Source organism: Nymphalis io, chromosome 25 (genome assembly GCF_905147045.1).
Source record: "Nymphalis io chromosome 25, ilAglIoxx1.1, whole genome shotgun sequence".
NCBI classification, from domain to species: Eukaryota; Metazoa; Arthropoda; class Insecta; order Lepidoptera; family Nymphalidae; genus Nymphalis; species Nymphalis io.
The window spans coordinates 3,422,065-3,449,257 of NC_065912.1; the positions used below are offsets into that span (position 1 = coordinate 3,422,065).

Below are 27,193 nucleotides of genomic sequence, written 5' to 3' on the forward strand. Positions count from 1 at the left end.
AGTGTATTTCGAATATTTAATCAAAGAGCTTAAATCGTCATACTCTTTTTATTAAACAATATTTGAAGATATAACTGTACGTAGAATGGAACAGTACAGTCATTGCCAAAGCCAATTTGCCAATATTCAACTAAAATGTCTGCCCCTCCCCCATTCTCCTGAAAAACGTCAAATTTAATACAAATTACAATAACAATAAACATGAAATTTTATGCTAAGGGCCTGTACGCAAAATAATAAAAATGGAATTGTTTAAATCGGAATTATACTATATATTTGTTAGAAATGAGTCAAGTTTGTGGTGGAATCGGCTAACCGGAGCGTTTTCAGTGAGATCAGGTACGTACTTTATACAAGATATTCTAAAATCAAGAGCTCTTCATTTATTATTACTCACATTATGATTGTTTTTGTTAATTTTTTTTTATGATCAACTCCTTCCTTTTTAGCATGGGACTTATCAGATATAGAAGATATAGAATGTTTAGGAATAACAGAAGGTATTATAGGGAAAGTGGAACATTCGAATATTTACGAACCGAGACTTATGATAATAAAAGAAAGTGTTCCCGTTGGCCAAATTTACTTCCACCACACTATATATAAAATAAAGTCTATATGTTTTCTTAACATGGGCTCCTCTAATCAGGAATTAGAATTATGTCCATGTACGAAACACGGGTCCGCCGCTTTAATGGTTAGTACAAGTAAGGGAGGCAGTAGAAAGATGGGTGCGAGATTGTTTGAAAATTCTGCCTTTTTAAATAAAACTGTAGGAGCTGTTAAGAATGTTAGTAACACAATTAAAACGACCACACAACAAGCTGCTACTCAGGTAAATAGTTCATTATGATAAAAATAGTAAATATATTATTCGAATTATTTTTATTGAGATCAAAGTTTTGCTTTATACTCCTATATTCTTTATTATTAAGTTTTAAACTGGCTATGTCTGTGTGTAAAAATAGTCAAGGTGTTCACTTGCAATTTGTTTCATTAAATAGCCTAACTGTTTTTAAGCTTTTAGACTGAAGTCTACATCAGTAAACCATATACTGTCTTATAATAGATTTGAAATTTAACCTCAGTTTAATTAAATATTTATATCACATTTACATGTGAAAAATACTTATATGCATTTAATAATAGGTGAAACAAACAGTTAAGAAACAGCGTGATCCTAAACTAGCAGAACGTTTTGAAAAGAGATTAACAGATGAGCTCCATAAAATATTTGATGACTCTGACAGTTTCTACTATTCTCGAACACTAGACTTAACAAACAGCTTGCAACGACAATATGAAATAGAGAAAGTTCTAGAAACCGAAGAAGGAACTGGGAAACCAATAACTGACATAACAAGATGGTGGAAATATGTAGACGATAGATTTTTCTGGAACAAACACATGCTTAAAGATATCATTGCTTTGGAGGTAATATTATGTATATGTATTTGAGGAATTTACATGTATTTTATGTTATTCTTACTTAAATTTATTACAACAAGGAAAATAAAAAATATTATTTTATACTGCACGTAGCACATGTTACAATACTATTAACATATTTAGTTAAAACTTTTAACTATTTTAAAAAACAGAAGACCTTTCAGATAACAACTGAAAATATATAGACTTATATTTATTTATTATATAATTGAATACTTTCCACAGAGTCCAAATTGCGATCAATGGGTATTGCCAATCATACAAGGATATGTTCACCTATCACAAATAGCAGTCGAACCACCAGATGCAAATCCTTTGAATACAGAATCATTGTCTAATACTAACACATGTGATGAGAAATTTACCCTAGGTCTTATATCAAGACGGTCCAGATATCAAGCTGGAACTAGGTAAGTTGACTTTATATTAGTGTCCCAACAAATTATTATTCCATGTATTCAGTATTTTTTTCTTAATTGAATATCTGTATTTGAATAAGCAAAGATGAAACAGTTTTCCTTCAGTCTTTTTCTCCTCAACGTTAAAAAAAAATCAGAATAAGAGTAGAAAAATAGCATTTGGAACATGCAAATTAATATATTATGTTTTCTTGTTTTCAATAATGGTTATAATCAATATTCAACCACTGAGCGAACTAGTAATATTTATTAGGCAAATGAAATTCTATTTAAAAATTATAATTTAAATTTTCATCCAAGGTACAATCGTCGGGGAATTGAACCTGAAGGCAAAGTTGCTAATTATGTGGAAACTGAACAAATTGTATCCATCATATGCTCAGATAGCATACACAGAGCTTCTTTTGTTCAGGTATGTCATTGCGTATTTTTTTTTCAAATTTTTGCATACTGGTTGAAAATAGTCTGTGTCTTGAAATGAATAAAAATTATACAGCCAAAAACTATTTTTTGTAATATTTTAATATTCAAAGCGGCATACTCATAGTTTTCTTTTTAAAAAGGCCTTTTGATTCAAGAGTTGTTTAAACAGTTTTGGTTGATTGCCAAAAATATAAGTGCTGTTACGATCGAGTTTTCGATTGGCGACGCGCTTTTGAGACCCTTGACATATTCGATTCTTTACAAAAAGAAAAAATTGGTTACTTTATTTTTTTTTATTCATTTACGTTTCAGATGAATTGTACTCAATGCTTTCCAGACCTAAAATGTCAAAATATTATTTACGCAATGTTTTTTTTTTCTTATAATTCTTCAATAATTTTGTTTGAAGGAAATAAAACCAAAATAGAGATCTGACTGTATATAATTACAGTATAAATGACCCAAATGCGCAACATGCGTGCAATAATGAATTCAATTTCATTCACAATTATTTTATACACTTTAAATTAGTGCGGAAGTTAGAATTTAAAAGCGTTTTTTGCAAGCGATTATAATTAGCGTGATGAATTATAATATCGTAATTACGGTCTCTGAGACCGTACGTATACTTGAAACATTGAAATAATACTCATAAACTATATTATTTATATTCAATATAAAGAACTTACGTCTTATAATGAATTCACTTCTAAACTTACTTACTAAAAAGATAATTTCAACGCAAAAAAAACCGATCAATCTGAACTATTTTGAATTATTACATTGCAATGTAAATTTGAACTTGAAAATATTATTTTATCATTAAAGTCAACACAATTTAATCACAACTGCCAAGCCTATTAAAATATTTTTTGTTTATTTATATGTGAATATTATATATCATAATATATACATGCGCTTCATCGGAGAGGCCTATAGCAGTGGAGTGCGTTGCTGTAGGGCTATTCTGTAAGGATGAACTCGAATCTCATCGCAGAAATCGATCGTGAAATGTCAGAATGTGACATTGACCATAATAACATTTCAAGAATACAAGTATTAAAATAGTATATCACCATCAGTTGCATTTAACGACTGAAAATGATAATGTCATACTCGTATTTCAATTTCTTCACATAAATTTTATATTATTCATATAATTGTGAGTTTTAACCTAATTATAAATATTGCCAAAATAATAAGTTACGTACAAATAAGTATAAATTGGCGTAAAATTCGTTTCAACTTATAAAAAAATATTTATTCGATGTCCTTAATACACATTTATATATATAATGAAATTACTCCTACTTACTCCATATTCGAAATTCGAAATTAATAATGTATGCAATAAAAATATGTTTTAATATATCAAGGTCCGTGGATCGGTGCCAATATTCTGGAGCCAGCCCGACTACAAGTTTCGTCCTCCACCGCGTTTGGATAGAAGTATGTGTGATATAAATTATATTTCCACAGAGTAATGAAAAAAATTTGTAATTATTTGTTCTGTCGCTCTTCGGAGAGCGGTTGTATACAAACGTAGCTTATACAGACTAATGAGAAAAGAGTTTTTTTTTCTGTTGCACTTCGAATAGAGGTTGTATACAAATGTACTTCGTCTATGTGCGCTTATAATAATTGTTGTCATATTTTAAAATTTAACTTACAAAATCAAATGAGGAAAATGACGTAAAAACATTCTACTCCAATTGAAATCGTTTTCGGGCATACTAAGATATGCTGTTTTTTTTTAGTAAATTTCGTAATACAATTCCGAGATAATCACAAATATAGAAGTTTTCCAATAAACTATCATTTTCTATTTTCCTCATCTAAAGTTAAAAATACAGGAACAAGGAAAGAAAAAGGAGCGAGCCTTTTTTAAAACAGACTAAAACAATACAATGGATTTTTCTTAGGCGGTAGCAATTCATATGGGCTTACCAGAAAGTAAAAGTACGTTTGTAAGCCAGTAAAATGTTTTTACTATATATATTATAATAATAATAATATAATAATATCCTGGGACATTTTTCACACACGGCCATCTGATCCCAAATTAAGCTTGTACAGAGCTTGTGCTATGGAAACCAGACAACTGATATACTACATATACTACTTTTCTTTTGTAAATACATACTTATACAGATAATAACACCCATACTCAGGACAAACAGACATGTTCATGCACACAAATATCTGTCCTGGGTGGGAATCGAACCCACAACCTTCGGCCTGAAAGGCAAGTGTCTACCAATCACGCCAACCGGCTCGTCAAATTATATATCAATATTACCTTACTATATACTATTACTAATACATATTATATATAATACCATGAATGCTATTTTAAATAAACTGACAATTAATTCGTCATCCCAATAGCTGAAGAGGAGTCTCACGTGGCTTTCAAGAAACACTTCGAAGAGGAACTTAAAACATACAAGCAAGTCTGTATCGTGAATCTCGTCGAACAGCAGGGGAGGGAGAAAATCATTTGGGAGGCGTACAGCAACCACGTGCTCAAGTACAACAGCCCTGACATCATTTATGCGACCTTCGATTTTCACGAGTATTGGTATGAATATTGTTTTTTTTTTTTTTTTTAATCTGCTATGCCAATTAGCTTGTAGATGCTACGAGTCGCACTTAGCTATACATTTTAATAATGCTTAAAATATAAGTGACCCACTAATTAGGGTCTTAATTTAAATTGAGTTTTCATCTTATCTTAAGTATCATATAAAATTCTCTCGTGAAAATTATTAAAAATAAAAATTTTTGCTTCTTAAGAGTAAAGAAGTTATTGAAGTGACATTTCACTCGAGTTATTGTAATATGATGAATTATTTTTTAGTCGCGGAATGCACTACGAGAACGTCGGCATTCTGATCAATGCCATCTCCGACATCATCGGGGAAATGCGTTTCTGTTGGAGAGACGACCGTGGTCTCATCTGCACTCAGAACGGCGTGTTCCGCGTCAATTGTATCGACTGTCTAGACAGGACTAACGTAGTGCAGGTAACTTTGTGCTAGAAATATTTTCGTATTTTAATTCCGAGTTTAGGTAAAACAACAGCCGGAAGTTTAGCGTGTTACATAACTGTTTTTATATAAGAAATACACTATTTATTTACTTATAAATTAATCCAGCTATTACTGTTAGGACCGAGATGGATTGAACACTGGTTGATTTATTGCTTCTAATGATGATTCAAATCGGCGCAAGCACTACAAATATACTGCGGTCATATGTAAAAAAGACGCATCTGAAAATAAATGATTTATACTTTTAAAATAAAAATAATTGCTGTGGAAAGATAAATTAAAATGAAAGTATTTGTTTTTGTACGGCTAAGCATAATACAATTATCTGGCATATTGTATTAATAAATATGTAATATATGTCGCGGTTTCAAATGGATTGCAATCTAAATAGTCGCCAGTGTCGTCCAACATGTTGATTTTATTAAATCAGTCAGTGCACGTCCGGCGCTGACGCTGTCCTGAGAGCAAGTGACCAAGTGTGTCACTCGACAAACGATCACACGCACTACTGACAAATACACTGTAATATTAATATTTTTATATGAGTTGTAGGGTTGTAGTTGTAATTGTAAAATTGTAACGTTAAATTTAAAGTTCTAAAGAGGCAAATAAAAATAAAAATCGGTAGAGATGGAAAAATAGAAATTAAACAAACCTCTAAAACCAAAACCTCTAAGTGCTCCGGAAGTCAGAATAAATACCCATTTTATTACAATATAGATTTACCAAATGGATAGTAAATCTATTTTCTACATTATTAATTCCAAAATGCTAAATGCTCGGGCGCCAGGATGATTATATCCGTTTAAAGTTAATATAATTAAGTTACATGAAATGATTTCTTCTTTTTTTTTATTCTTAACAAGTGGCAAAGTAAAATTTTACAAAATAAGATTAACAAAATAATAAGTTGTTATCTAAATGGATACAAATTAATGTTATAAATATAAATATTACCAAAGTTTAATTTTCTAAGCTAAATACAAAATTTCAATATGTAAATATTTGAATGCCATTTTTTTTTTAAATAAAATATTAAGTTGCAGTTTATATAAATCACACACGGTTCCACTACAGCGGCGAAAATAATATGTAGAAATTACATAGCATAGTCCAGTTCTTTAAGTTACTTAATTAAAGCTTAAACCTCCTTAAATTCTTTCCAAAGAATATCATGAATACATCTTGAAACAAATCTTCCAAGGGTAGGTTTCTTAAGAATCGAATTCGAATTTTATTCCCACGAGGTGTACCAGGATAATATCAAATCCACGATTATTTACACAATCCAATATGGATTATAATTAATTTAACCAAAATGTGGAATATTGTTCACGAAAACAGTACTTTTAAACAATATTATAAGTTTACAAAAAATAATAGTTACAAAAATTGCAAAAACTAATTTAGGTCACCATTTCGACCCAACGACCGAAAGGAAAGTGAAGTCTTAGACAAATGTCAAAGAGCATATCAAAGATAATAAATTAAAATTAGTTCGAAAATGCATAATGCATAAAAATTTGCATTATGACGAGACATCACATTTAGCGGTATTTTTCAAATGTTGAATAAACATAATTATAGTTGCACCTATCAAAGTCAATTGACACATGACAACTTGTCATCAATGTTTTAGGTTATAAATTTTAATAAATTTATTGTATTTATTTTAAAATAATGCATCCATGTAACGTGCGCCAAAATTACGTTGCAACACCTTTATATTTTTATATTTCCATCAGTCGGCTGCATAATAAAATTGATACCCGTCTTATATTTTCACAACTCGACATCTGACAATCGACAACCCATAAGACATCAATCACGTTGTGTGGTGTTGCTATTCTAATAAAATAAGTGACGTCGTAAATTGATTATCTCTATGATGAATATGAAAATAATTAAATAGTGTTTTTTATTTCATCTTGCGATTAGTAAAAGATAAGTAATACTACATAGAAAAGACCAAATGTAGTATTTGCGTTCTTTCAATTTGGCAATTTAAGAAATCATTATTTTTTTTCTTAGCTATTTGTAGTTGTAATTTTTTTTTTGAGATAAAAAAATAGATATTTCAGCTGTTTGTTGCTTTTCAACTTGATAAATTGGTATGATATATCATACTGTCATACAGAAAGTACACACCTGCCTGTACCTATGTACCTGCGGTGTACCTATGTACCTGCGGTGTACCTACAATGCTAGGATTTGCTGTTCAATAAAACATCTCATATACAGAAATAATATTTATTTAAAAATTAAAAAAATAATAAACCACATGCTTATGTGATTATAATTTTAACATGTTTCCAAAAAAAAATATATTATAATAAAATCTAAGATCACTTAGGTTCGTTTTAAATTAGGTCAAATTTCTTAATACTGGTTGCACTTTATATACTTTAAAAAAGAAATTTATTTTAATACAAACAAATTAAGTTTATCATTAATTTTAATTAAATTATTATACATATTAGGATATCATACTTTACTTTGGTATGCATTATACATTTTATCATCACATTAACATTTACTTAGCCTAAATAATAACAAATATGGCTTACTTAAAACCTAGGAAATAATTTTAAAATAGACAATTCTTGGCAAAGTTATATAGTAGGCATATATAATAATAAGAATTCAACCTTCATAAGTATGAGTGAGGTCAACACTATATTTATTAATGGGTAGATTATACCAAAATAATCTTCTGTTATCTGGCATTATGGGTGTAAGCTTTTGTGTGATCAATAATGGATCCTTAAATGTCAGCCTTCTGAATTCTATTGCTTCGATAAGAATTCAAAAACTCGAGCACACATTCTCTCCATCTCTCTTCCATTTGTATGTACCATGTTTACTTTGTGGCACAAAGGCCTATGTGCAAGCCCATCTGGGTATCTACCAGATATAGCCCACTACATCCATCCCTAACATCCACTTATCACATACTTTATCATCAAACAGCAATAATAATTTATTTTTGTTGCTATATGTCTTTAGTCATTTAACTTTACACTATTTTCGTGTTAATTCTCACTAATTTACTTGTGGTAGGGTTTTGTGCATGCTCGTCTGGGTAGGTACCACCCACTCATCAGATATTCTACCGCAAAACAGCAGTACTTGATATTGTTGTGTTCCGATTTGAAGGGTGAATGAGCCAGTGTAATTATAGGCATAAGGGGCATAAAATCTTAATTCCCAAGGTTGGTGGCGCATGGGCTGTGTAAGCGATGTTTGACATTTCTTATAGTGCCAATGTATAAGGGCGTTGGTGACCACTTACCATCAGTTGGCTCATATGCTCGTCCGCCTTCGTTATCTATAAAAAAAAAACATGGACCTAACACACGTAGACTTGTGGCGGACTGTCAATACTATTCAAGAAGATTGGGATGAGATCATAATCAATTAAGTATTTTCAAAATATTTTACATATTCCTAAAAATAGTATTGTTGTTTTCCGGTTTGAAGGGTGAATGAGCCAGTGTTAATACAGACATAAGGGACAACATATCTTAGTTCCTAAGGTTGGTGGAGCATTGGCGATGTAAGGGATGGTTAATATTTCTTATAATGCTTATGTCAATGGGTACTGAAGACCACATACCTATTATAATAAAAAAAACAAATAACAAGCCAACTTTTTCAAGATTTCTGTCTCATTATGTGGGACAAATGTACGATGAGGTCACGCACAGAAGCCGTAGGCAGGACTCTTAGAGATCTAAGAATCTCAGACAAAATTATAGGAGTAGTTACCTATGTAATATCTACTAAGATATATAAATAATTGTTCAACCCGGATAAACAATGAATGAAATGAAATTAGCGACTACCTCTATGGAATATTGGTTTGTACATGTCGCTCAGATATTATTCTTCTCACCTGCCTGGGCGGAACTGACTGCGAAGTTTTCTAACCGCGCACCTCACTCCACTCCGCACATTAAGCAATACTTGAGAGAAACGACGCTTCTGCCACTTGCGATATACTGATTTTACTACTATGAAATACACATCTACGTAGATACGTCTTTCTTTGTTAGCATAATAATAATTACTGGTGGTAGGCCTTTGTGCAAGCTCGTCTGGGTAGGTACCACCCACTCATCAGATATTTTACCGCAAAACAGCAGTACTTGATATTGTTGTGTTCCGGTTTGAAGGGTGAGTGAGCCAGTGTAATTACAGGCACAAGAGACATAAAATCTTAGTTCCCAAGGTTGGTAGCGCATTGGCTATGTAAGCGATGTTTGACATTTCTTACAATGCCAATGTATAAGGGCGTTGGTGACCACTTACCATCAGGTGGCCCATATGCTCATCCGCCTTCCTATTCTATAAAAAAATAACTAGGAATCGATTTTCGATAATTGGCAATTTACTGTTCATATTGATTTGATTTTCATATACAGCTTGATTTTATGTAATTCTATGTTGGGAAAAAGTATACAAACAAGTAAAAAAAGCTATAAAACTCAAGGAAAAGAATTAGAGATTTTTCAATTTACAGTTACTAATAAATATATAATTATTAATCTGATCCATCAGGTGGCCCATATGCTCGTCCGCCTTCCTATTCCAAAAAAATAATATCATGACAGCGTAGTTGTGTCTTTATTATCCGTCACCATGCAGAAAAGTATTATCATTGTATGGTCTTGTTATTGTTTTGAATGTAAAATCGAATCATTTACGTATTTAAGTCTTTTCAACTTAGTAACAATCAGAAATGTCTTTTTTCCTTAGAACTTGATTATATTATACGTTATTAGCGTTTTATTTATATACTGCTAACTAAGTTTATGTAAGTCTAAGAATAATATAAAAAATACTGGCAGATGCGTCTTTTTTACTGAATCTAAATATGGGAAAAACACTTTCTTTTTTTTTTAATTGTTAGGTGCGTGTTATTTCTATATGACGACAGTATAATTTAGGGGATTTTCCTTCAAAACATCGTGGGAAAACGTGAAACGTGTTCTCCAAAATTCGCCACATGTGTTACTATCAACTCGCACTGGAGAAGCTTAAGAGGATATACGTCGTTGACCTTTCTCGTTTGTTGCTACGACCAACCGTATGAATACCATACCGTATAAATATGCTTCGCGCAGATCTCATAACCCTGTGCCTGAGGTTTACGCGATTTCCGCATATCGATTACGTAACAAATTAATAATTAAAGGTTATCTTATTAATGTCCGATGTAAATAAAAAAAAACTTACAATAGATAGGAAAAGAACAAAAGCGAATTACAATAAATTCAGATGTACCTTTCACATTTATTACTTGTACTTGTTTTTATAAATTTTTGAAACGAAGACTAAATGCTGTATAATATTATGTAGGTTAACACTATTTTTTTAAGTTTTTCTCTTAACGATTACTGATGAAAAAGGAATCTATGTAACTCAAATGAAGCTATTTCACACGTATCCGTGATAATAGACCTTCTCGGTTAAAGAATAAGTCTGTGCCTGTGAAATATTTACGGGGTAATATAATAATCAAATATGATATCGACCAGCGTATTCTTGTTTGTGTTTTTAATAAAAATAATTTACTTGAATATAAGATATATAATTGCAGACGGCCATAGCCAAGTACGTGCTGGAGCTGCAGCTGTGCCGCCTGGGGCTCGGCGCGCCGGGCAGCGGCCTACCGCCCGCGCTGCGACAAGCCTTCCTCGCCATGTGGGCCGACAGCGGCGACCTCGTGTCGCGCCAGTACGCCGGCACCAAGGCGCTCAAGGTACGAGCACTGCGCCCCCCCTCGCCATGTGGGCCGACAGCGGCGACCTCGTGTCGCGCTAGTACGCCGGCACCAAGACGCTCAAGGTACGAGCACTGCGCCCCCCCCCCTCGCCATGTGGGCCGACAGCGGCGACCTCGTGTCGCGCCAGTACGCCGGCACCAAGACGCTCAAGGTACGAGCACTGCGCCCCCCCCCTCGCCATGTGGGCCGACAGCGGCGACCTCGTGTCGCGCCAGTACGCCGGCACCAAGGCGCTCAAGGTACGAGCACTGCGCCCCCCCCCCCTCGCCATGTGGGCCGACAGCGGCGACCTCGTGTCGCGCCAGTACGCCGGCTCCAAGGCGCTCAAGGTACGAGCACTGCGCCCCCCCTCACCATGTGGGCCGACAGCGGCGACCTCGTGTCGCGCCAGTACGCCGGCACCAAGGCGCTCAAGGTACGAGCACTGCGCCCCCCCCCTCGCCATGTGGGCCGACAGCGGCGACCTCGTGTCGCGCCAGTACGCCGGCACCAAGACGCTCAAGGTACGAGCACTGCGCCCCCCCCCCTCGCCATGTGGGCCGACAGCGGCGACCTCGTGTCGCGCCAGTACGCCGGCACCAAGGCGCTCAAGGTACGAGCCCTGCGCCCCCCCCCCCCCTCGCCATGTGGGCCGACAGCGGCGACCTCGTGTCGCGCCAGTACGCCGGCTCCAAGGCGCTCAAGGTACGAGCACTGCGCCCCCCCTCACCATGTGGGCCGACAGCGGCGACCTCGTGTCGCGCCAGTACGCCGGCACCAAGGCGCTCAAGGTACGAGCACTGCGCCCCCCCCCTCGCCATGTGGGCCGACAGCGGCGACCTCGTGTCGCGCCAGTACGCCGGCACCAAGGCGCTCAAGGTACGAGCACTGCGCCCCCCCTCGCCATGTGGGCCGACAGCAGCGACCTCGTGTCGCGCCAGTACGCCGGCACCAAGGCGCTCAAGGTACGAGCACTGCGCCCCCCCTCACCATGTGGGCCGACAGCGGCGACCTCGTGTCGCGCCAGTACGCCGGCACCAAGGCGCTCAAGGTACGAGCACTGCGCCCCCCCTCGCCATGTGGGCCGACAGCAGCGACCTCGTGTCGCGCCAGTACGCCGGCACCAAGGCGCTCAAGGTACGAGCACTGCGCCCCCCCTCACCATGTGGGCCGACAGCGGCGACCTCGTGTCGCGCCAGTACGCCGGCACCAAGGCGCTCAAGGTACGAGCACTGCGCCCCCCCTCGCCATGTGGGCCGACAGCGGCGACCTCGTGTCGCGCCAGTACGCCGGCACCAAGACGCTCAAGGTACGAGCACTGCGCCCCCCCTCGCCATGTGGGCCGACAGCAGCGACCTCGTGTCGCGCCAGTACGCCGGCACCAAGGCGCTCAAGGTACGAGCACTGCGCCCCCCCTCACCATGTGGGCCGACAGCGGCGACCTCGTGTCGCGCCAGTACGCCGGCACCAAGGCGCTTAAGGTACGAGTACTGCGAACCCCAGCCCCAAAGAGGAACTCTGTCGTCGTCATTAATCCGTATATGCTAGCCACTTAATGTCCCGCTCCGTTCCTGGCCGGCGTCGCTGTTTTTGACTTAAATATTATATCTGAATAGTAGTAGAAGTAGTAAGTAAAATGCAACTTATTTCTAACTTCAAAATAAAAATAAATAAAAAGTAATCTTTATAATTTGTCTATTCCTTGAATATCATTGTGTATCATTTATTTTCCAGGGTGATTATACACGCACCGGGGAAAGAAAATTAACCGGAATGATGAAAGATGGCATGGCTTCCGCAAACAGGTAAGTCTAGATCAGTTGAAAAGCTTAAAGTACTACCAACTACATGCATGATATTTAATAATGAGAATGATAACCTAAAGAAATGATTAAACGAGGCGTGAAAAGGCATCTTACGGGCCGGCAAGGCATTTGGTGTCTAGTGCAGATCATTCTTCTCGACTGTACCGGTGATAGTCGCGTTTGGAGTCTACTACCACTTACCATCAGGTGGAGTGGAGTCATTTGCCTTCCATATATAAAAAAATATATCAAAAAAATAAACAATGTATACTACATTGTTTATATATATATGCTATATCCTACTGAGAACTAAATGTACAAACATATATTTGGTTTTTAAATAACTTAATAAGAAAACAGATCACGAACTCCATGAACATAGACAAAATTACTTTAATATTGGGCTGTATATTGTCAATACTGCTAACAAATATTTCGATGATACTCGTCATAACACCGGCTTACATTTTTAAAGAACAGTATTTCTAAGAGTACAATTTGCTCTTCAGATTCCTGTTACATCACTTTAACGACAAAATAAAACAATGCGCCATAGATATCGCGCTCGGTCAGTCTGTCAATAACACGACCATAGACGAAATAGATAATCTGTGGCATGAAATTAAGACCGCTTCTCTACTGGTGTTCGAAAATATTGACACTGAGAGACCAAAGTTAGAAATGATGCCGTCTTATTTCGGACATCCATTAACCGGTGAAATGGTTTCGATTGATATTACTTACAGAGTGGGGAGGTCAGTTTCATGAATAGTTATAATTTTTTTTATGTTGCTTTTTTTGCACATGTTACATTTCTAAGGTTTTACAGATAATGCCTATTCTGTAATACATGATTTCTTTTTTTAGCAGCGCTAAAGTCTTAGCGGTTCTAATTGATTTAGCTAGAGATTGCGTATAAAAAAATAAGTCGGAATAAAAAGTAAACTATAGAGAAAGTCCTGATACGTCTTAATTTTTATTATTTAGATTTTTGTTTTTTTTTTATATATATATTATTTCTTGTAAATAATTGCACCTATTAATGGAAAAATTTAGTTATACTTTAAATAAGTAAAAGTAAATAAAATTGAAAGTTTGATCATGTCTCTGAGTATCGGTCTCAGTTAAAGTGGCTGCCAATCAGACTACGAAGAAATCTACACGCCTTATCTCTTCTCTACTCTATTATTTATATCGATCACACACCATCTTACCTTAAAGAACGCTTTAAATTTATTGGTTGCGACAGCGCACACAACCTGCGTTCTTCGGATGATAATAAACTAGTTACCCCCTGCAGCCGGACACAAACCTACAGTAACTCTTTTACTGCAAAAACCATCAAACTTTGGAATGCACTGCCTACAGATATTCGGCAGTCGAATTCATTGAGTATTTTTAAATACCGCTTGAAAAGCTATTATTTGTCCATTTCCAAGTAAGGTATGTATGTATGTATGAAATAGTATGTGGTTTATAATTTATCTATATATAATTTTATACTCTATAATTATATATAATATGTATATGCTAATTAATAATTATATATGTGTATGTATATATATATATATATATATATATATATATATATTTATATTTGTATGAATGTATATGTGTATGTGTGTGTGTGTGTGTATGTATGTATATGTGGTTAGTGGGATGTAGATATGTGTAGTCTATTAAATATTTAGTATCTCCTTTTTATATGTAAATGCACTTACCTGTTCTCTTACAAAATTCTTTCACCAAAGGTTGTCTGTTAGAGATCGCTATAAGCGATAAGACCGCCTTTGCGCACCATTTTTTATTTTCTTTTTCTTTGATTGTTTCCTACTTCTCTCATTTTATGTATATGTTGTGCAAAAAGTGTTAAATAAATAAATAAATAAATGGCTTGCATAAAATTTAACCTTCAATGAATTGCATAAAATTTATTTTCGTCCTTTTTTATAATTATTATGTTTAAATCTTACTACTAAATTAATTATTATTTATTAACGATTCTTATCGTCTTACTTACTCTATTTATCGAGGAACCTTTGACAAGTGTAACCAGACTCATTAATAAAAACAATCGACTATATCAATAAATGTTGAACAATGCTGTCTTCTTCATTCGAATGTCAAATAAATGATTACAGAAAGAGCGAAATATTCGCAGCCTTCAACTATATCACTGAATAACGATTTAAATAAAGACCTAATATGTTTAAATACCTGCCTGATATCAGACGTTTTCGTAAAATCTGTCATTATCTGTGTGACCTCACCGTTTCGTCTTTGGTTTTTCGAAAAAAAATAAACAATTTTGAAATGTCATTGTGTTCATTTGTTTAACACGCTTACGTCATAAGTCTTATTAATTTTAGAGTGTTTGTGATCTTTATGTTAGAGTAATTTAACACATTGCATACAATATAATGGTCTCCAAATTTCAGTTATTCTAAACGACTACGCCTATATATATTATAGCCTTTTTTTAACGCTGGAAAAACGCGTTACGCGTTTCACCCACGGGAACAATGGCGAGGTATGTGGGGCTCGCCGGTGTCCAAGGCGCCAAGTGCCCCCCGAACATCGGAATACCCACTAAAAAACCAGCGGTACCCTTTCCGTCTTAACGAGGAGCGCCACGGGATCGCTTTCGCATGCTACCGTAGATATATATTATAGCCTATTCCAATCGAGGACTAAAGACAAACAACTTTGTCATTAAATTGACGCGATATGATTGCTCGACATTTTAAATAATCTATGATATTCACTATGGATTCGCGAAAATATGATGTCAAAATACCATTTATTTTTTTTTTTGGTGAATTTGTAATCGGATATTTGGAAGTAAAATGAAAGTATATATAATTAGTTAAATATAATGATGTTGTATTATAAATAAAGATACATTCATCGAGAACTGTTTGTAGTGCGTAATGTAGCGGAGCTTTTAGAAAATTCCATGGAACATGTAAATCTAAGGTTTGTTTATCTTTACTCCTGCTTCGATTGGAATATGATAAACACTAGTGTTTGTACTATACAGATGCAATTTATGTTTTTTCAATGATCTTGCTCTTATCCTCTTACGGTGATGATGGCTTGAAGCCATACAAAGTGATCACTAACAAGTTTGTCTCTTATCAAGATAAAAACTAACTATAAAAATTTGCAAATATTGTTAACTTAATATCATTATAATTTATTTATAACTTCTAACCGGGTTAGTATTCGGTCTATCGATAGAATATTGACAGATGTTTCTTGTTTCAGATATTATCTCTCAACGTTCAAGGACGCGCTCCGTCAGGTTGCCATCGACGTGATGACGGGAGAGTCGCGGTCCATACCCGAACAGCTGATCGTGCCGGACTGCACCAAGTGCACCTCGGTCAAGGTGCTCAATATGTACAATGTGCGTGCATGAAACAGCTTGCTGAAATACACTTTATTTGTATACGTATAGAGTGTAGTTTTGAGTAGATAATGCAATCTAGATTGATAGAACACTAGGGTCCAGATAGGGTCCAATAATTAACCAATACGTTTATTTCGTTTCGTTCATGAAAATTTCTTATGTCACGTGATCAGTGGTTGTCGAATGGAAAACGACCCTGCCTTGTGATCAATATATTTGACATTGTTTCTAAAGGTTCTTTTGACAGGATTTCCATACAAAATGACAACGTAAAAGTAAAAAAACCACCCTGTATACGTGCTATTGTTGGGCAAAGGATGTCTCTTGTGGAGACGGTGTGGAGTTTCCACCAGGTTGCTCCAATGCGGATTGGTTCGTAAACTATTTCGATATCTCTCTGTCAATAATCGCTTCGACCATTGTCGTATGTATTGCATCTATGGTTACTGATCGTAATACTACAAGGAATGAATGTATAAAATAACAATGCTTAAGGAATATATACTTTATTAGTATAGTAAGAGAGCTTACAATACTAAATTTGAGCGATAATGCTTAGAGAACACTTTAGTTAAATTGCTTAAGTACACTGCTCACTCAATCTACATTTAATTCTATATTAAATCTTAATCTTATAATCATAGAGTACATTTTTCAACATAAAAAATAATTATTCATTACAATGTGCGTGTATACAAAGGCTTTGCTGTAATGTAATAAATGTTAAGTACATTTTTGTAGATTTAATGTTGCTAGTTGTGTAGCCTTAAATTTTATTTCCAATTAATTATCTATAAGAGAATAATAGAGGCTATTTATATTTGCTTCCTATTTTTTACATATTCGAATTAGTAATGTCTATTATTGTGATTTGTTTTTACATTGTTTTTAAATATTTATTTATATTATATTCTTTCTTAGAGTAGGTTTGTGCAAGCAATTAATTTATCGTTTTGCAAGTTTTTATTTAATGTAAAGCTTCTTGTTTGAAATTTAGATTACATCAAGAAGTACCGCTAAGAAGTTCACTAATTACTCATTTCCACCAATTAGAAAAAATACAATTTTTTTATATAAACATGTATTGAGCAATGTTTTGTTGCCCAGGACCAGGCCGCCCCAGACACCGCGGCGATGGCGCAGCACGTGAAGTCCCTCATCGACGACTGCAAGAAGCTGCTCGTGGACACGGAGCCCGTGCTCGGCTCGTGGGGACTCATAGATGCGGATCCACAGTTAGTAACGATAACGACTTTCAGTATATATTTAATTGCTTAGTGTTAGTGGCTAGCTTATAAGGCGGAACCCGAGTTCCTGGTTTAACCAGGGTTAACCAGGGATGGTTGGTCCAATAAAACGGTACTGGATTTTTCTGTCGGGAAATCCCGTTTTTCAATCATACGATCAGCATCAGCCCGGAGTTAAGAAATTGGTAGTGTATACCTCGGAAAGCACGAGGACTTCTTAAGCCCGCGTCGGTGGGCCGAGTGCGAGCTTATTTACTTATTCGGTAACGTTGACGTTGACTGCGATTTGTATGTATGAAAACAACGCCATCAAGTGACAAAAATCGGAATTCCATACAAAAGCAATTCCATTCATTCATTCAACATTCACATTCAATTCCATAAAAAACTCGTATATGGCACAATGAAGTTCATCTCCGCTAGTGTTGTATATATAATCATAACATCTTAGTTTCCAAGATTAGTAGCGCATTAACGATGTAAGGAACGATTAATATTTCTTCAAGCGCCAATGTCTATGGACGGTAGTGATCATTTACGATCAGGAGGCTTATTTTGCTGTACGCCTATCTATTTTATAAAAAAAAAATGTTTAATTTATTCTTTACCTTGTGTTACGTTGATATTAACTCGTTGAACTAATTTTATTGAAATACTTGCACAATGATTTTAAATGAAGTGTGTAATATTTTTTTTCAGTACAGGCGACCCTCAGGAGACCGAAATGGATAGTGTTTTAGTGTTAACTAGCGAAGCGTACTATGTGACGGATTATGATGAAACTTCAGACCGCCTGCTCTCGGTGCAGAGGGTACCGTTGTGTGACGTCATTTCGGTGGAACTCGGGACTTTGGACTCTAGTGCTACGGTAATAAGACTCAATTTTAATATATATATATATATATATATATATATATATATTTAGGAGGAATAGGAACAAAATGACTTCTTCATAAACTGGTACCAACGCGTTGAACTACAGGTTGAACAAGAAAGTTCTTACAAAGTTATGTATCGACAATTATAGAATATAAGATATTAAGTAAAAAAAATCAAATAAACAAATGCCTGCTTTATATGATAAAAACTATTTTAAGATAAGATTTATATTAAAAGAAAATACATTATTTACTTAAAATACTTTTTTTTGAAGTGAGTATCGATTTTGTTCATTTAATAATAATAATATCCTGGGACATTATTCACAAACAAACAAACTAAGCAGAGCTTGTACTATGGAAACCAGACAACTGATATACTACATTTTCTTTTGTAAATACATACTTATATAGATAATTACACCCAGACTCATTACAAACAGACATGTTCATGCACACAAAGGTCTGTCCTGGGTAGGAATCGAACCCACAACCTTCGGCGTGAAAGGCAAATATCTACTAACCACGCCAATGAGCCCGGCAAATCAAAAAAGCTTTTATCAAAAGCTTTGATTTAATAGTTCACCTTCACTTTTTCTCTTCAATACACACATTATAAAGTAGATAAAATGAAATATTCGTTGCTTTTTTTGCAATTTAAGGTCTTTATATATAATAGCCCGAGTGGTACACAGATATCAGATTCTGTTATACAGATAATTTGGTATAGGAACAAAAAATAAGCTACTGCAAGTTTTTTTTTATAGAATAGGAAGGCGGACGAGCATATGGGCCACCTGATGGTAAATGGTCACCAACGCCCTTAGACATTGGCATTGTAAGAAATGTTAACCATCGCTTACATCACCAATGCGCCACCAACCTTGGGAACTAAGATGTTATGTCCCTTGTGCCTGTAATTACACTTGTTCACTCACCCTTTAAACCGGAACATAACAATACCAAGTACTGCTGTTTTGCGGTAGAATATCTGATGAGTGGGTGGTACCTACCCAGACGAGCTTGCACAAAGCTCTACCACCAGTAAAAGCAAAATATGGAAATGAAATTATTAATAATTATTGCAATACACGTTTTACCTAAAATCTTAATACCTTGAGACACAACTAAGATTTTTTAATTTCTTACAATTTATTTTTGTATATCATATGAACATGTCATATCATTTCAACATGTTGTGATTCTAAATATGTGACTTTTTTTTTAAATTATACTTGCAATGCCCGTGTTTAAAGAATTACTGATATTCCTATTCACCCCTCTAATTAAGCGTACAGCTTATGTTAGGAGAGGAAACGATAATAGCCCGACACGACGATAGCCCAAGTCAGGATCGAACCTTCAACTTTAACATCGCTACCAATAAATAGCCCGGAATTATATACAAAATTATATCTCCCGTAACAGCTGGAAGGTTAAAACATAACAAATGAAGTTAATTTCAGATATTCGGCGTCGGTCGTAAGAGTACCACGGATCCAGTACATTGCATCAGGATTAACTACACGTATAACAACGAATCGGGCTACTTCCATATGTTCCGCTCGACGTCGCTTCGGTTCTTCAATAACATGGCCGTGGTTATCAACACTAAGGACGAAATGATTGGTAAGATCGTTGTATACTATTTAAAATAATAATAATAATAGGAACGCTCGTTTTTTTGGAAATTACTAATATGATTCACACCTCCAATTAGGCGTAAAGCTTGGGCTAGGAATGGAAACGACAATAGTTTAAGGGGGCAATATTGAACTGCAATTTTTTCCGTCGCTAGGGAGCCCATTTCAACACCAAGCTTTCAGATGTCTAATGGAGTCATGTTCTTTTTCATAACAGCTAAATAGCCTTCAAGAAGTATTTACTTTGAATGTCAATAAACAGATTATTACTTAAAGCTAATATTTCTTCTTTATCACTATATATAATAAGGCAAAAGTCGAAAAGTTTAAGCTTAGTCTTTCACTTACTTAATTTTATCTGCTACCCCTTGTTAAGTATTTTGCTTATTTTGCTTTGCTTTTATGCTGAAAGGCATCTAGTTATATTTGTACAAATTGCTTACATAAAAATATTAATGGTCAATGTGCCATATTATGTTCTAAATTGTAAATGAAAACATTTGGAATTTTTCGATAAAATACTCTAAGCTAAGTTATTGTTAAATAGTATTTAAATTTATAAGCAGAATTATCTTTGATAATAGTATATAGTACTCGATCCCACAGTCGCTTAAGACCAGGGTCTTCAATCAGTGCGTTCTACCTGTAATGACTTACGGTGCCGAAACGTGGACACTTACCGTAGGATTGGTCCACAAATTTAGGGTCGCTCAGCGAGCAATGGAACGCGCGATGCTTGGGGTTTCTCTGGCAGATAGAATCCGAAATGAGGACATTCGCCTAACTAAAGTCACCGACATCGCGCGTAGAATTAGCTCGCTGAAGTGGAAGTGGGCTGGTCATGTCTCCAGGCGCATTGATGGCCGATGGAGCCGACACGTGTTAGAGTGGAGACCACGCTTAGGCAAACGTAGTGTAGGACGCCCTGTGACAAGATGGGCCGATGATTTAAAAAAGGTGGCAGGTTCGGGATGGATGCGGACTGCCCAAGATCGGGATGGTTGGCGTTCTATGGGGGAGGCTTTCGTCCAGCAGTGGACGGCAAAAGGCTGAAAAAAAAATAAAAAAGTATATTTATCTTAAATACATAAATATATTTTTGTTCGATTTAACTAGTTCTATGATTCTATGAATTAACTTTTGCTCCACTTATATAGGGGTTCCATCGCTTGAAGTATTTAGAGAATTTTCATTATTTTTCAGAATCACTGCACTCGATCTGCGAATCGTTGATGGTCGCTCGTGACGTTGCCAAACTGCCGCCCATAACGTTCCATGATGGTATTAAATTAGAAAGGAAAAAATCCAAGGTAATACAAATCATATTCTTATGACAATATAAGTGTTAAATAATGACATGGCAATTTTTATTTTCGTATAATTGTTATCAAAACTATTATTATTAGAAATGAAACACGAGGTATAAGGTACTCAGTGAGACTAGTGAGTGAATGTATTTTATTCCTTTTAAAGTTTTAAACATATACATTACATACCACATACTAGATGGCGTTAGTGACATTATTTTGATATAAATATAACAAAAACTACTAACTAAATTAGGATTTTGTATTTTGATAAAAGTCCTATTGTATTTTTTTACATATATAAACATACATGCAGAAAGTTTTCAACTGCGTTGGTAATATGATTGAGAAATACTTAAAAAAAGACTGCTAACAATGCCAATTCCAATTTTTCAAGTGTATGGTTTCTGCCTTAGATTTCAGAAAAAATACATATTTGGATTTCGTAGCCAAAAATTAAGCATCAATTAAAAATTATCCTAATAAATCCTAATCAACTTTTTGCCTAATTAGATACATCCAGCACAAGGAGCGTCCGGTGGAGCCAGGTCCTCCCTGTACCTGGACCTCTCCCGCCTGCCCACACTCACGCGCAACGTCAGCGAAACGCAGCTAGTGGCTGATATTCGGAGCGTTGGTAAGTCATTTAGATCACACTTTATAAATAAATATATACCAGAATAAATTTGTCTTTGCGTTTAGGTATTTAAATAAGTATTAAATCGATTATAATAATGATTACATTAATAACAGAAAGTTAACATTATATACAATTATATAATGTTATGTATAATGTATGTATAAACATTAATAACAATTAAGTCTAATTGGGATATTTTATAGCCGAATATTAACAATCTTTTATTACGGTTTTTTGATTCGGATTTCCGAATATTTTAGCTATCGTTAGCCAGAGATAGCCCAGTGGTAAGAACGCGTGAATCTTAACCGATGATCGTGGGTTCAAACCGGGCAAGCACTACTGAATTTTCATGTGCTTAATTTGTGATTATAATTCATCTCGTGCTTTACGGTGAAGGAAAACATATATTATATATATATATATATATATATATATATATATATATATATATTATATCTTAAAACTACGATAGCTACCGTAACCGTAACAGCCTGTGAATGTCCCACTGCTGGGCTAAAGGCCTCCGCACCTCTTTTTGAGGAGAAGGTTTGGAGCTTATTCCACCACGCTGCTCCAATGCGGGTTGGTGGAATACACATGTGGCAGAATTTCAGTGAAATTAGACACATGCAGGTTTCCTCACGATGTTTTCCTTCACCGTCAAGCACGAGATGAATTATAATCACAAATTAAGCACATGAAAATTCAGTGGTGCTTGCCCGGGTTTGAACCCACGATCATCGGTTAAGATTCACGCGTTCTTACCACTAGGCCATCTCGGCTTATATAATAAGTCGGAACAAATGTAAGAATCATTATCCATCTATATGGCTAGTCTTATATAATAATTAATCGTTGTCTATCTTCGAATAAATCAACACAGGGCAATTTTAACGTAAACGGTTGTTAAGTCACTTACTTCATTTGTTTAACGAAGATTTGTTTTTTCTCTATGACTAGCAGATTGGATTATCTATGTAGATATATAGACTCTATGGATCCGATTATTGCAATCAAAGAAAATAACTAGCGTTTTTCATTGCAATTTCATTAATCTCGTATATTTTGTCTGTTATAATAAATAAATATTTTTTTTTTTTTTATAGAATAGGAAGGTGGACGAGCATATGGACCACCTGATGGTAAGTGGTCACCAAACGCCCTTAGACATTGGCATTGTAAGAAATGTCAACCATCGCTTATAGCCAATGCGCCACCAACCTTGGGAACTAAGATGTTATGTCATTTGTGTCTGTAATTACACTGGCTCACTCACCCTTCAAACCGGAACACAACAATATCAAGTATTGCTGTTTTGCGGTAGAATATCTGATGAGTGGGTGGTACCTACCCAGACGAGCTTGCACAAAGCCCTACCACCAGTAATATGTAAACTGTATGTAAATAGTGATTATTTAATAATTCATATCTTAGACACGAATGGATCATCAACAACTAGTAATGTTTTGGATCAAATACTGCGTTTTGTTCCACGGCCGTTGGTGAAATTTAAGCCTTGGTCAAGCAATTCAAGCTCAAGGATGTCACATTCGTCTTCGCTGACTGTTAGTTATTTATTAATATAGAAAAATTTAATTATCATCTGTTCAATAATACTTTACTGTGTTTCGGTGTGAAAATAAGCCAATGACACGAGGAGACATAATAATAATAATAATAATATCCTAGGACAAATTACACGGCCATCTGATCACAAAATAAGCTTGTGCTATGGAAACCAGACAACTGATATACCACATATACTACTTTTCTTTTGTAAATACATACCTATATGGATAATTACATCCAGACACAGGACAAATAGACATGTTCATGCACACAAATGTCTGTCTGTGGAATCGAACCCACAACCTTCGTCGTGTACAGTGCTAATTAATCTTAAGTCTTTAGGCGTCTTACCAGTTGTACCACTCTATTGTCTTACTGTATTATTTATAAAGCAATATTTACAATATTACGTCTTTAAGTTATGTATTGTTAACAATGATCATACTATTTAAATAAAATAAATTGTTATAGTTTCTTGTATGTAGTACTAATATACTAAATGTAATGTTGTTTAATTATTGGTGTTATCATTTGGTTTTGGGACGAATACATTTTCAAACAATTTTACTGATTATTATATTAATAGTAAAATTATTTAGGGAGAGTTTAATACGAGAGTATAGTATTTATTTATTTACATATTTAAATGTATATCGTAATTGTAAAGAACTAATCATTATAATTTTTAATAGGATCAAAAGCTTTAAACAACATGTCAGAGCAATTCAGCAAACTCAATAAATTGAGTCACTCTCTCAACGCACGAGCGAGGCCGAGCCTACAACTAAAGTTCGATCAAAGCGCTTCCCGCACAAAGAAGATATTTACTTTGGGTCAAAATAAAAACGATAAAAAGAAAGGTAGTCTCTCTGACGGAATGAGCTCGGACTACTCATCGGATGATGATAACAGGACGAATATATTTGAACCAACGTTGGACAATTTTGAGAACATGCAACACTATATCGGCGATCAGCAGAGAAAGGACGAGAACGACTGCGATTTGATAGAAAATCCTCTGTATTCGTCCAAAATAGAACCACACGAGGAAGTCGTCGAAACAAGCACTTCGATTGTTAAGGAAAAACAGTCTTTGAAAACTCCCAATAATACAGCTAAAAAGAATCCATTCGATACAGAATCTATAACGCCAGAAATCCAAATAGAATCTGATGGCACTTGTACTAAACCTGCACCCCCGAATTCTCTGATGCTCTCCCAGAAGTTGTCTCAAAGCTCCGGGTATATAAACTTCGAGGAAAGCCAGAACGTTCCAGGAGGTGTCAATTATCATGTCCGTTCAAATTCTCAGCACGAAATCACTTTGAATATTGCTCAATCGCACAGTGAATCGGCTTTGCGACAGTTGAAAAACATCGCCAGCCCTGTGTCTAGTGCGACTCGGGAAATGGTTCTTTCGCCGTTTTCTAAACTAGCAAAGGGAGTGCAAACTTTGGGAGCTAATTTGGACCCCAGAAAGATAAAGGTATATTAATTATATGTTTTAAAGTGTTATAAATGGCTTTTTTCTTGAATTTAATCACATTTTAATTTACTTTTATAAATTTACAGGGCTCAACTGCAATTAAACATATATCCGAACAACAATACGAAGAACACAAGAAGTTACAAGAAAAATGGCAAGGTTGCAACACTCGTCTGGTCGCCCTCTAAACAGTGTGGCCAGTACTACCGAGAGAAAATAATAATGTTACCAGTATGAAAAATCCGTAAAAATAAAGGTAATTTAATTTATCATTAAATTATATAACCGGTCACAAAATAAGTATTACTACAGCCATTAGCAAATGCATATTAAGGCTTTATAAACGTTTAGGAACTATAAAAACTATACGCTTCAAAAATATTACAGCAAGTGTCATTTTCCTTTGCTTAGTTCAATTATTAGAATAATTATTATTATATAACTATACATACCAGTTAACTTAGAGGTATATTGACGAATTCCAGTAATTTAGAACAAAAATTGTTATATAATTAGAAGTATCGAATTAGATGAATGTTATGCCGGTGCCAGACATTAGATATAATGATGAATGCCGAGTTATATGTAGCTGAGTGATCACAGTATTGTGTAGTTTCTGTACTTGTTAACATTGTGGTGTTCGCATTATGAAGATTAAAGAACTGTAATTTTAATTAATGATCGGGTGTTACCGGTTTTATAGTTAGAAATGCTTTGATTCACAATTGCTATTTAAAAAATTTCAAAGTATCAAGTTGAGATTTTTTATAACATAACTATATAAAACTTTTGTTAATATAATTATATTAAGGTTAATAAAATTAAAAAAGAACATAATTCATGTTAATTTTTAACCTTAAATGAATAATTAATTTTATCAAATAAATACTTTTTGAATTTCAATAAATTAAAAAAAAAAACATACTTGGATTTAAATTCTTCGATAAAACTTGATAGTTGTTACGTGCACGTCTCAACTTGACACGAAATTGCATATTAGTTACCTTTGAAAACAAGTACAATTATAATTACATAATATAATATAGCCATTATAAATAATATAATCTAAAACAAACATTAGACTATATTATTTAGGATTATATTAGTTGATGTATTATCAAAAATATAACCATTCGAAATTAAAATTATCTATAGCCTAGTCAAAATGAAGAAGGATTAAAGATCAACAAACCATAGATTTACATAGTCCAAGCGAATTTCTAATCGTTCCACTAAAGATCGATTGATATAAATTTAATTATTATTCAGAATTGTTTCTGTTCTTAACTAAAATTCAAATTAATTTTACTTCCACATTTCATCATCTATAATTAATAACCATAGATTATACACGATCTTGAACTTGATTTCAATGTCAAATTTGTTTGTCTTTTGTTCCTCTTGTGATTTGAATAGGCTGTATAACTTGTGTTCCTCTTTTAATATTAATATTTCTCAAGTTTGCCAGATTAGAGCAGAGAATAGCTTTGTGTTATTTATTAAGACTTGTCAGGGTTAAACGTGTTTAATAGTTTAAAAGCTTTTAACTAAATGACATTCCGTATTGATGATTAGTTATAATTCCAATTTAGTAATTTAATTATATCGTTGCTAGTTATAAAGCACTTGATTTTCTACACGTTTATTATAAAACTATCACTAATGTCCAACACTATAGACAATTTGTGAACGGACTTTTAGTCAAGTAATCAATTTTTTTAATAGTATGCACATTTTTATTTTTAAACATATCGTACAATACCAATGTATAATTAATTTACACTAAAAGTTATATAATATTGAAATTTTAAATAACATGAAAAATTGTAGTTAATAAATTTTGCTATAGACTAAAAGTCTGTCTATGAATTGCATCTCCTTCTCAAATAAAAGATTAAAAAATAATAAATTAATTCAATTATCGCTTAATACCTCATTAGTGGTCGCAAGTGACGACAGTATTATAATAATAATAATCATAGGAAATTATACTCAAAACATATAATTATTATATACATATTTTATGTACTCCTGTCTCCTATCTTCTGTATTGATAACATACTTTTCATAGTATTGATAGATTGTACTTATT

The 27,193-nt window shown here is 34.7% G+C and overlaps 1 protein-coding gene across 2 annotated transcripts; it reads left to right on the forward strand.

Moving 5' to 3' along the window:
* The first annotated feature begins 152 nt into the window (after window positions 1-152).
* Window positions 153-25,902, forward strand: LOC126778082 (phosphatidylinositide phosphatase SAC2). 2 transcript variants are annotated; one of them, XM_050501446.1, is made up of 18 exons: window positions 153-339; window positions 450-835; window positions 1,150-1,434; window positions 1,675-1,859; window positions 2,169-2,280; window positions 3,668-3,740; window positions 4,680-4,872; window positions 5,152-5,317; window positions 10,947-11,108; window positions 12,846-12,916; window positions 16,184-16,325; window positions 17,436-17,563; window positions 18,275-18,443; window positions 19,920-20,082; window positions 21,300-21,406; window positions 21,917-22,040; window positions 24,308-25,101; window positions 25,188-25,902. In XM_050501446.1, exons 1-18 carry the CDS (start codon window positions 243-245, stop codon window positions 25,287-25,289), a joined length of 3,459 nt encoding a protein of 1,152 aa, XP_050357403.1. In that variant the 5' UTR covers window positions 153-242; the 3' UTR covers window positions 25,290-25,902. The 2 variants fall into 2 exon arrangements, with proteins under 2 accessions (XP_050357403.1, XP_050357404.1); XM_050501447.1 differs by having other exon boundaries at window positions 16,184-16,307.
* Window positions 25,903-27,193: the final 1,291 nt, after the last annotated feature.